The sequence below is a fragment of the Parambassis ranga genome, chromosome 20, assembly GCF_900634625.1.
Source record: "Parambassis ranga chromosome 20, fParRan2.1, whole genome shotgun sequence".
Classification (NCBI taxonomy): domain Eukaryota; kingdom Metazoa; phylum Chordata; class Actinopteri; family Ambassidae; genus Parambassis; species Parambassis ranga.
Window position 1 is genome coordinate 2017313 of NC_041040.1, and position 12344 is coordinate 2029656.

Below are 12344 nucleotides of genomic sequence, written 5' to 3' on the forward strand. Positions count from 1 at the left end.
CCCACCTTCTGTGTCAATGTGTTTGTGTGTGAAAGAGAGCAAGAGGGAGGAGACTGCTGAAAGATGGCCGCCGGACATGGCTTCTCACAGCCGGTTGGCCCCGACCCCCTGTGATCTTGCTCTCTTATCTAGCCCAGATCCTGGCCTTTCATCTGGGCTAAAAACCTGGGGGAGCTTTGGCCTGCTGTTTTTTTTTCCCTCCCACACACACACACACACACACACACACACACACACACACACACACACACACTTCATTCCAGACCCCCCTCCATCTCCAGGCTCTATCTGTAAGTCCCAGATGAGCAGAGCTCTCACCTACATGGAAGATAACAAACCTTACACCACTCTCAGCTCTGCTCTCCTCACAACACTTCAGATCTAATTTTTCTTAACTCACCTCATTTTTATTGTCCACTACATTCTGTTGTGAGAGTAAGTGTTTGCAGAGGTTAGGAGCAAAATGCTGGACTCTGCAGTTTAAACTCTAGAGTTGGCTGAAAGCGAGACAAAGCAGAATCAGAGAATGCATCAGGGATGCTACATGCAGAGCAGCGGTTTCACCTCACACTAAATTGCATTACTGGCTAACAATAGGTAGGTTGTTTTGGCTGGTCAGCTTATCAGTCTTGGCTGGTCCACTTCTTCATGTGACCCAGGGCCAGGTTTGAGTGTCTGAGCTGTGTGTGTGTAGCTTGTTTAGTTCACTTCATACCATTTCATTCCATTCCAGGTGGATGCCTGGCCCAGTCCCCACACTGCCCTTCTGCTCAACCCTGACCTGTTTCCAGCATAAACAGCAGATCCTCACCTCTCACCCCTCTGGCTTTACCTGATAATCTGTCTCCGTGGATCATCCCCCCTACACACAAACACCCCCCTTTTTCCTTCTCTTCTTTTACATTCTCTCCACAAACCAGGTTTTTGCATCACCCAAGCCCTCGACCTTCGACCTCAGTCAGATTAGAGCAGTCAGCGTTCCAAATCCAGCTGCAGATTGAGTAGCATCTGTGACCTCCATGAGTATTTCTCCCTTAGCTTTGTTGTGTTTATTTCATCTTTGTGCGCAGACATTTTCAGGTTTGACCAGACAAGTTGCCTGCCACTGTTGTGTCAAGTGAATCAACACTCGTCCTCCTTCGTCCTCCTCTCATTTTTCTCTGAGAACTGAGAGTTGTTGTCATTATGCAAAAACCAAAATGTGAAAGAAGAAGGAACAGATCGGACACATGAAGGAGAACAGTGAAAGAACAGCACTGAGGCCTTAGCCCAGAGAGCTTTTTTATTTTCAAATATTTATATCGCCTGGTCTGCACTAGAGGAATGTGTGTCATTGATCCATTCAGTGTGGTGGAGAACTGGATGTGTCCTCGGGCGCTGTCATCACAGACACTCACCTGTTGTGTCAGCGTACTTCCTTTTAGTAGACCTCAAAGAGTGCAAGTGTTTTTAAAGTGGTGGCTTCAGGGCCTTTGGAGATCCGTGCAGGTCTGCGCTGCAGATGTAGAGTCAGATACAGGTACGGTTGATCTCGGTAGCTTTCTGATGGTGTGGCCTGGATGCCTCCCAATCAGAGTATAAAAATCTGACTAGTGTGCGATAACATCTTTATCGCAACTAAACAAAATTGTTATGTTGCTTCACAACAAGGCGACAGCCTGACTATAGCCTAACAAACAGAGCTTGTATGATCAATTCTTGGCTGGCTGTTGTGATCTAGAGATGAAAATGTTGGGCTGTCAGTCTTATTTTCCTCCAGAGGAGCCGAGTTGGTTGTAATACAATAGAAACTACAGGTTATTTGTAGGGTCGCCTTACTTAAATAAATGTGTGTAGCTCCTTCCTGGTATTTCTTGGTCGTGCTGCAGTCTTATGATAACATCCTACGCTGGACATGTTCGTGTACTACTCCCCCTTTTTCCAGATGAAATGAGACAGATTTCTTTAAGCTGAACTCTGAGGAGTGACTTGGTGTCAGGTGATCAGGTCTGCTGAATCATCTGTGACAAACAGATTACAGGCTGCTTCCCCAGCTGCTGATACACCTTCTTGCCCTCCGTCCACATGTCCACTGTAGATTTAATCAACCAGCATTGTCTGCCATTTCCCCCCTACCTACATAAAACACACATAGGAACACACACTGCCGTGGTTTTTTTATTCCACTCTGTGTTCAGCCAAAGTCACAGTCAAACTGGAGTCAACTATCCACACAGAGGAGGAATATCTCCAGTTTTATGGAGTCGTAATGCGGTAGGGGTACTGTATAAATAATCTCTCCACACAGAAACACTTCCAGCTGTTAAACAATATGCCCTTTGCAGTTTTCTTTCCCTCTCCTTTTTGAATGCACCCAGCTTTGAACTCGGAGGCTTTCTTCTGTTGAGAAATGATTGTGTAGTCTTTTGTAACACCTCCAGATTGCTGCACTTTATGCTGATTAGTATTACAGCGTTGGAACTGTGCCTGTATCAAACGCCTCTATTGAAAGTCACCTTATGAAATTCAAACCTCAGAGTCTGTTCACAATTAAGACCTTTGAAGCATTCCTCTGTAATCTGGCCCCCCTTTTGATATAAAGATACAGTATTGATATAAACGAAGGGAACTTTGCCTTTGTTTTTAAAACCATACCTGTGGCTTTTGATTGATGGATGGAAACTATGGTAGATTGGGATAATAGAGACTTGTTTAAAACCTCACTCGGAGGTTGTACTTTCCTCATAGAGTTCAGCAGTATTTTGTATCCACTGAGTGTGGAAAAGCCTTACTCCTACTGGGGAAGCATGAAATGTTATTTGTGAACAAGGGATGATAAAGTAAATCCAGGGCTTTTGTCAGGGGCGTCCTCCTTGCCTGTGGCCAGTGCTGGACAGTGTGGCAGGGAGGATGAGGGGAGCCCCTCTTCATCTGGTAAAGATCCCGCCGCTGGGCAGCTTTCACGCTCTGCTGGCTCATCCTTCCAGGAAGTGGAGGGGGGGTACAAGTAGCCCCCTGCAGATCCTCAGCATGTACCACGACTGCATGCTGAGCCCATATCAAAGGGGGCAGTCTGTCCTTAGCCTGGGGGAGAGAGAGTCTGCTGTTTGAGACTAGAGAGGCATGGGTAATAGGACAGCTTGTCACACACAGGCAGATGCTTGTATTTGTGCTTCTGTCCTGCCTCGGTTCTGGAAATGTTGACCTCGTGCGGAGGTCACATTTACATTAATAATATTGGCAGCTGCAGACAGGACAGGATTCACGTAGCACATTGTTTACTACCCTTCTTTCCTCTGGGCTGATTTATGCTAATGATCAGTGTCCACTTAAAAACATGCACATTAACATCGTCAATCTAAGCTAAAGATAGAATCAGAAGTTGTTTGGCTTGTTTATGTTTGTTGGCCGCGTTTTTGGTCTGAAATCCAGGAGCAGTGATGTGAACTCATCCATCCAAACCAGACACAGCCAAAAGATGTTTGCACAGTTGTGGTGCGGTGGAGCCAGCATGACTTCTTGAGTCTAGCCATTGCAAGCTTGTCAAATAACTGATGCAGGAAACCCAGCAGTGTCCTAAACCATCCCTGGTCATCAATCAATTGATCAGATTGTAATCATGTGTGTGTGTCAGAGCCATTTTCAGGGTTGGAAACATGGCCTCTGTTGCTGGCACCTCTGGTTGTTCCATCCATCCGCTTTGTTCTGTGCTCCTGGGTCATGTGAGGCATGGTACATTATAGCCAGACTATTAGCTCTGATACAGAGAGTCAAACAACCAGACACACTCACTTCATGGCCAATGTAGAGTCCTCTATTAATCCAATGTATGGAAGGAAGCCGTAGGACCCAGAGACAGAAAATCCACATATGCACAGCGAGAATATGCATTGGTCAGACATCGGTCTTTAAATTTTTTTTTGTGTCTTTTGTGTTTTAGTTGGTAACTGAAGAGTCCAGCCCATCAGATGAAGAGCCTTCAGTTCCGGAGCATTGCCCCCAAGGCCCCGGCTGTGGTGCCCTCCACCTCCCCCGCGGTCCTGTCCTGCCAGCCTCCATCGGCCCTCCCTGAGGCTACCACCGCCTCCAGCCCCAAGTCCATCATCGTGCCCGCCCAGAACTATGCACTGATGCAAATTGCAGGTCAAGATGGCACGTTTTCCCTGGTGGCGCTGCCCCCTTCGGTCTCCTCCCAGACGGCGCAGCAACAAACCCATTCAGTCCAGAAGAACCTCAAGTTACCCATTCCCAGATACCAGCCAGTGAGAAGCAAGGGGGCAGCGGACAAGGTCAAATCTCCACCACATGCTGCCAGGGCAAAAACAGCTTCTGTGTTTTCTGTGACGACGCAGACCAAGTCAGCCGGGAGAGGAGCATCCACAGTGGTGAAACAAGAGACCAAGCACACAGAAACCTTAGTGCCCAAAGAGGAGCCTCCAGAGCAGGTAATCCTCATCGACCCAGCCTCCTCTGACATCTCTGTCACTGCTCTTCTACCAGACAATGCTGTCCTCTATCCAGGTTCTCAGTTAGAAAGGGCACCAGATGGCTCTGAGCGTCCTGCAACAACTGGCCTTATTCAGAACCTTCAGTATCCTTCTGCTGCTGTCAAGAGCTCCCCAGTCAAATCCCCAGAGGAAAGCAAGACCACAATGAGACTGTGCCAGCCCAAGCCCACAGCAGCCCAACCTCAGAGCAGCATCACCGTCCTGTCCCCGGCCATCTTCAGTAAAGCAGTCCAGATTATCCCATCCCCACCTAAAGGTAAACTACCCATCCTGCCCTACTCTAAAATAAAGAGCACACTCATCCCAGCAGCCAAGCTCAGCAGTTTGTCCCCAGAGAAGAAAGCTTTGTCAGGCCAGGTGGGACTCTCCAACCCTTTAGATGCTACATCCAAGACCCTTAAGACAGCTGAGGCCTTGAGTCACAACCAGGTGCCAAACTCCACTCCACAGGTCAAGACCACCCTCATGCCTGTTCTGGGAACCCTCCAGAAAGCACCTGGCAAGAAGAGAGGAAGGAAGAGAAAGACAATGGAAGACATCTTAGCTTTTGAGGCCAGAAAGAAAAGGTCGTTGTCTTTCTTTCGTAGAAGGGTCCCTGAGAAACCGCCAGCAGTTGTTCCTGGTTCCAAACAAAAGGAAGTGGATATTTCAAAGAAATACCGCAGCATCCGACCCAAGCCCATGTTGGTTATGGAGACAGTTCCCCAACTTGTTAGTCTGCCTGCAATTACCCCAGATGCCCAAGAACAGGACCTCCTACTGGGCCATCAGCTTCCTGCCCCAACCACCACCAAGGCCCTGGACTGTCCTCCCCAACCAGCCCCTGTCACATTACACATGAGAGGAGGCTCCAACACCAGAGTATTTATAGGAAGCCGTCCTCTCCATCGTTGCCCTACCTGCAGCCGCTGTTTCCAGTTCAAGCACCACCTCCAGAGCCACATGAACAGTCACACCAACAGTCGGCCCTACATCTGCCCTGTCTGCCGCAAAGCCTACGCTCACTCTGGCAGCTTGAGCACCCACATGAAGCTCCACCATTCGGAGGTACGGCCGCGGCGGTCTTTGTCCTGTGAGTTCTGTGACAAGGCTTTTGGATATGTTGGCGTCTACTTCAGTCACCTAAGAGAAGTCCACAAGGTGGTCCTCACTGTGGAGCCATCGATCAGCCATCACGAGGATGAGGTGTCTGTGGACGGGTGAGATCAAATGGCTAAAGATATTTATTGTTCAGAATGAAAAGTGAAGGTATTGATGAGTTATTAATAAGTGTTTTTTTTCCCCTCACAAGGGCCAACTCACCAGAGCCATCAGAGGAGCAGGACCGGGAAGATCCTGTAGAGCTGCAGATTAAATGTGGACGCTGCCAGGCCATCACTCCCACCTTTGCAGACATGAAGATGCATTTGCTGTATGTTCACGGAGAGGAGGTCCACATTCGCCTTCACGATGGACAAACTCCACGGGGGGGCCGCGAGGCAGAGGATGAGCTGGTGAAGCATGCTGCCCACTACTGGCGGCAGCTGAACGAGAAGCGCAATCTGGTCAAATGCGGCAGCTGCGATGAAGAGTTCTTTTCATTCTCAAAGCTAAAGAGGCACATCATGTCCCACCACCGAGGAACAGAGGGGGAGGACAGCGGAGACCTCTCTTCACCGGACAGCAGCGAAGGCCTTGGCATCCTTGCGGCAGGTCCCGCCTTTAACTGTGTCCTCTGCAGCGAAGTGTTGGATACTAAAGAGATGGTCATGGAGCACTGGAGGAGTCACCACCACTGTGAGCAGCCCGGCCTGCTGTGGGATGCTCTGAGCTCTTACTCTGGTCAGGAAGAAGGTGAGGTGGACAGGGATCTGGACAGTCCTTCTCCACATGCACATTAGCCAGCCTAGCCCATTGATGGGCCCTTACACACACTCAGTCCTCACAAACAGCAGCACAGGGATCGAGAGTTTCTCTTGCGTCTTTTAGCACCAGTTTCATTTTTCACCGTTTCAACCAGAAAAGCAGAATATCAGTCCAACGGTGAAAAATGATCTTCGTGTTACAACTCCGAAGAGATACTCTCACAAGGTCAGAGAATCCAGTTTTATAAACAATCTAATGTTATTTTGATTGCACTGTTCTGTTTTTGGAGTTCATGTTGTCTGGACATATGTATTTAATAACCTGTTGGAAATTAGATGATTATTTTTTTCTACTGCTTATTTAATTGTTGAGGTTAATTTATAACCGAACTGACAGTAAAACTGTTAAAGGGTCATTTCGCCCCTTTAATCTATCAAGCCATGTAGATACTTTGGTTTTATGAGACTCATAGTTACAAGTTTCAGTCACAGGGTTACTAGTGCTTTGAAATGTGTTCTCAGTTGCAGCTGTGCTAGCTACAGCCACTACATTTGTATTTATGGTTGGATTAAAACCACCATATCTACATGGCTTGATACCACTATGGGACGAATGTTTTTTAAAATCGGGGGGACTAAATCTTTCAAACATTGAGAATTATAATCTCATTACAGGGGTACACAGTCTGTCATCACACTGGCTGACATGTTGTCTATTGGCCTTATTATTATTAACAGTAATCACAATCCTGCTCATGTAACAGAAGATTTTGACTTGAACCTTCTCCTCACAGTTGGGTTAAAGGCAGTATTAGGGTCCCTTTCTTTTGTTTTTTACCCACCTGGACCCGTGAAGGATCACTTTCCTAACCAGCACCCGAGTGACATCCTTGTGGCCTTCTGAAAAATACAAAAGTAGAAAAAAGCATTGGTGTTCATGCGTGATGTGGCTTATCATCGGTATGGTCCTCTGTGCAGGCCGAGTTCTATCTTCTTGTTGATTAATGCCTATATGTATATTCTGTGATATGCCAAGGGTCTATTCACACTAGTGATTGTAGAGGTCTGTTTTGAAGCTTTTTAAAACCACTGACAGATTACTGTTTGTTTGAAGCTACGCAAGGGGAGACCATTGAATTGCCTACCTGTTGTTGCCAGCTCATGTACGCACCTGTGAAAATTGTGTGCACCCAGGCTCTGACTAGAGTTATTAATAACTGTTGTTAAGTCCAGAAAAATATGCTATTTTATACTATAGATTAATACAGAGTTCTTTTAGTATATTTATGCTTGTGATTGGTCCTTAAAGAACCAGCACTGAGGCATTTCGTATGTTTGGGGAGATGCTAATTGTCTTGTTTCTTGTTTGGGAGGTCATGACGTTGTGGCGAGTAGCTCTGTTATAACATTTGTCTGTGTTTATCTTTCATATGAAGAAAAAAAAATATCACAGGGTCAAGTGAATGTACCTGAATGTTTAAAAAAAAACCCTACCAAAAGTATATATATATGCTACATAGACTTATTCTATAGATAGACTATATAGATATATTGAGAAAAATATATATATATTTACATAGAGTAACTAGTGAATCAGCTGCTTTGTTCTGTCATAGTGGAGAAGGAGAGAGATGCATATATCATTGCCAACACTGGCAACAAAAGCCATGTAGAGCTGTCCTTTATGTGTCTGACACACACACACGTAGTGGGGGGGCTGAGAACGAAGGGCAGAGCGCTGGTGTGGCACTGAGCGGGTCAGCGCGCCATCAGGGATTTGGCCTTAGTTTGTAAAAACCCTCCACACAAACCAGGAAGTGACAGAAATAAGGGTCAGACTCTTCTTTCCTCAGAAACAACCATCAGCACAAGTCAGAAAAAGTGAAAACTCCCACAGGTAATATTACATGTGTTCGGCTCACTGGATATGGTGACTGTGTTCAAAAAAAGAAAAAAGAAAAAAAGACTGAAAGTGTTTGTGCTTGTGACTGTTTATGTACCTGATGAACCTGATGTTTATGAGAATAAAGTTAGGCTTTGTTGAGGATGTCTGCTTTGCAGTGTTTTCTTGGCACAGGGATTTTAGTGATCTCTCTTGCCAATAATTTGTTTAATTTCTAAAAGCTGCAGCACATATTTCACTAGATTGTTACAGACGATCTCCTCTATCACCACAGTGAATTTCACAAAACAATACTGCAGAATTATGGAGAAGTGGAAGGTTGAATTGGAAGTAAAATCCAAATCTTTGAGAAATTTTGTGTTGTTAAAAAAATTCAGTATAATAAATCTATAAATGCTGAAGCAGATATTTCACTAGATTATTGTTACAGAAGATCTCCTCTATCACCACAGTGAGTTTCATGAAAAAATACTGCAGAAATATGGAGGAGTGGAAGGTTGAATTGGCACTACAATCCAAACTTTTGAGACATTTTGCACTTTTTTAAAAAAATCACTATAAATAATCCATTAAAGCTGAAGCCGATATTTCACTGGATCCTTGTTATAGAAGATCTCCTCTATTACCACAGCGAGTTTCATGACAAAATACTGCAGAATTATGGAGAAGTGAAAGGTTGAATTGGAAGTAAAATCCAAATTTTTGAGAAATTTTGAACTTTTAAAAAAATCACCATAAATAATCCATTAAAGCTGCAGCATATATTTCACTGGATCCTTGTTATAGAAGGTCTCCTCTATCGCCACAGCGAGTTTCATGAAAAAATACTGCAGAATTTTGGAGAAATTGAAGGTTGAATTGGCACTAAAATCAGAATTTTTGAGAAGTTTTGCATTTAAAAAAAAAATCACTATAACTCCATAAAAGCTGCAGCAGATATTTCACTGTATTATTGTTAAAGAAGGTCTCCTCTATCACCACAGTGAGTTTCATGAAAAAATACTGCAGAGGTATGGAGAAGTGAAAGGTTGAATTGGCACTAAAATCCGAATTTTTGAGACATTTTGCACTTTTTAAAAAAATCACTATAAATAATCCATTAAAGCTGAAGCAGATATTTCACTGGATCCTTGTTATAGAAGATCTCCTCTATTATCACAGCGAGTTTCATGACAAGATACTGCAGAATTATGGAGAAATAGAAGGTTGAATTGGCACTAAAATCCGAATTTTTGAGAAATGTTTCACTTTTTAAAAAATCACCATAAATAATCCATAAAAGCTGAAGCAGATATTTCACTGGATCCTTGTTATAGAAAGTCTCCTCTATCACCACAGCGAGTTTCATGAAAAAATACTGCAGAATTATGGAGAAATTGAAGGTTGAATTGGCACTAAAATCAGAATTTTTGAGAAGTTTTGCATTTAAAAAAAATCACTATAACTCCATAAAAGCTGCAGCAGATATTTCACTGTATTATTGTTAAAGAAGGTCTCCTCTATCACCACAGTGAGTTTCATGACAAGATACTGCAGAATTATGGAGAAGTGAAAGGTTGAATTGGAAGTAAAATCCAAATTTTTGAGACATTTTGCACTTTTTAAAAAATCACCATAAATAATCCATTAAAGCTGCAGCATATATTTCACTGGATCCTTGTTATAGAAGGTCTCCTCTACCACCACAGTGAGTTTCATGAAAAAATACTGCAGAGTTATGGAGAAGTGAAAGGTTGAATTGGCACTAAAATCCGAATTTTTGAGAAATGTTTCACTTTTTAAAAAATCACCATAAATAATCCATAAAAGCTGAAGCAGATATTTCGCTGGATCATTGTTATAGAAGATCTCCTCTATCACCACAGTGAGTTTCACAAAACAATACTGCAGAATTATGGAAAAGTGGAAGGTTGAATTGGAGGTAAAATCCATATTTTTGAGAAATGTTCACTTTATAAAAAAATCACTATAAATAATCCATAGAATCTGCAGCAGATATTTCACTGTATTATTGTTAAAGAAGGTCTCCTCTATCACCACAGTGAGTTTCATGAAAAAATACTGCAGAGTTATGGAGAAGTGAAAGGTTGAATTGGCACTAAAATCCGAATTTTTGAGACATTTTGCACTTTTTAAAAAAAATCACTATAAATAATCCATTAAAGCTGACGCAGATATTTCACTGGATCCTTGTTATAGAAGATCTCCTCTATCACCACAGCGAGTTTCATGACAAAATACTGCAGAATTATGGAGAAGTGAAAGGTTGAATTGGAAGTAAAATCCAAATTTTTGAGATATTTTGCACTTTTTAAAAAAATCACTATAAATAATCCATTAAAGCTGACGCAGATATTTCACTGGATCCTTGTTATAGAAGGTCTCCTCTATCACCACAGCGAGTTTCATGAAAAAATACTGCAGAATTATGGAGAAATAGAAGGTTGAATTGGCACTAAAATCCGAATTTTTGAGAAATGTTTCACTTTTTAAAAAATCACTATAAATAATCCATAAAAGCTGACGCAGATATTTCACTGGATCCTTGTTATAGAAGGTCTCCTCTATCACCACAGCGAGTTTCATGAAAAAATACTGCAGAATTATGGAGAAATAGAAGGTTGAATTGGCACTAAAATCCGAATTTTTGAGAAATGTTTCACTTTTTAAAAAATCACCATAAATAATCCATAAAAGCTGAAGCAGATATTTCACTGGATCCTTGTTATAGAAGGTCTCCTCTATCACCACAGCGAGTTTCATGAAAAAATACTGCAGAATTATGGAGAAATTGAAGGTTGAATTGGCACTAAAATCAGAATTTTTGAGAAGTTTTGCATTTAAAAAAAAAATCACTATAACTCCATAAAAGCTGCAGCAGATATTTCACTGTATTATTGTTAAAGAAGGTCTCCTCTATCACCACAGTGAGTTTCATGAAAAAATACTGCAGAGTTATGGAGAAGTGAAAGGTTGAATTGGCACTAAAATCCGAATTTTTGAGAAATGTTTCACTTTTTAAAAAATCACCATAAATAATCCATAAAAGCTGAAGCAGATATTTCGCTGGATCATTGTTATAGAAGATCTCCTCTATCACCACAGTGAGTTTCACAAAACAATACTGCAGAATTATGGAAAAGTGGAAGGTTGAATTGGAAGTAAAATCCATATTTTTGAGAAATGTTCACTTTTTAAAAAATCACCATAAATACTCCATTAAAGCTGCAGCATATATTTCACTGGATCCTTGTTATAGAAGGTCTCCTCTATCACCACAGCGAGTTTCATGAAAAAATACTGCAGAATTATGGAGAAATTGAAGGTTGAATTGGCACTAAAATCTGAATTTTTGAGAAGTTTTGCATTTAAAAAAAAATCACTATAACTCCATAAAAGCTGCAGCAGATATTTCACTGTATTATTGTTAAAGAAGGTCTCCTCTATCACCACAGTGAGTTTCATGAAAAAATACTGCAGAGTTATGGAGAAGTGAAAGGTTGAATTGGCACTAAAATCCGAATTTTTGAGAAATGTTTCACTTTTTAAAAAATCACCATAAATAATCCATAAAAGCTGAAGCAGATATTTCGCTGGATCATTGTTATAGAAGATCTCCTCTATCACCACAGTGAGTTTCACAAAACAATACTGCAGAATTATGGAAAAGTGGAAGGTTGAATTGGAAGTAAAATCCATATTTTTGAGAAATGTTCACTTTATAAAAAAAATCACTATAAATAATCCATAGAATCTGCAGCAGATATTTCACTGTATTATTGTTAAAGAAGGTCTCCTCTATCACCACAGTGAGTTTCATGAAAAAATACTGCAGAGGTATGGAGAAGTGAAAGGTTGAATTGGCACTAAAATCCGAATTTTTGAGACATTTTGCACTTTTTAAAAAAATCACTATAAATAATCCATTAAAGCTGACGCAGATATTTCACTGGATCCTTGTTATAGAAGATCTCCTCTATTACCACAGCGAGTTTCATGACAAAATACTGCAGAATTATGGAGAAGTGAAAGGTTGAATTGGAAGTAAAATCCAAATTTTTGAGACATTTTGCACTTTTTAAAAAAATCACTATAAATAATCCATTAAAG

The 12344-nt window shown here is 42.0% G+C and overlaps 1 protein-coding gene across 1 annotated transcript in view; it reads left to right on the plus strand.

Moving 5' to 3' along the window:
- The window catches only part of znf438 (zinc finger protein 438), a 34364-nt gene extending 25989 nt beyond the window's left edge, over nt 1-8375 (plus strand). Inside the window, exons 3-4 of the mRNA XM_028433339.1 lie at nt 3920-5686; nt 5779-8375. Of these exons, the coding sequence (XP_028289140.1) occupies nt 3948-5686; nt 5779-6367 (2328 nt within the window). The 5' untranslated portion in view covers nt 3920-3947 and the 3' untranslated portion in view covers nt 6368-8375. The remainder of the gene's footprint in view (nt 1-3919; nt 5687-5778) is intronic.
- Nucleotides 8376-12344: the final 3969 nt, after the last annotated feature.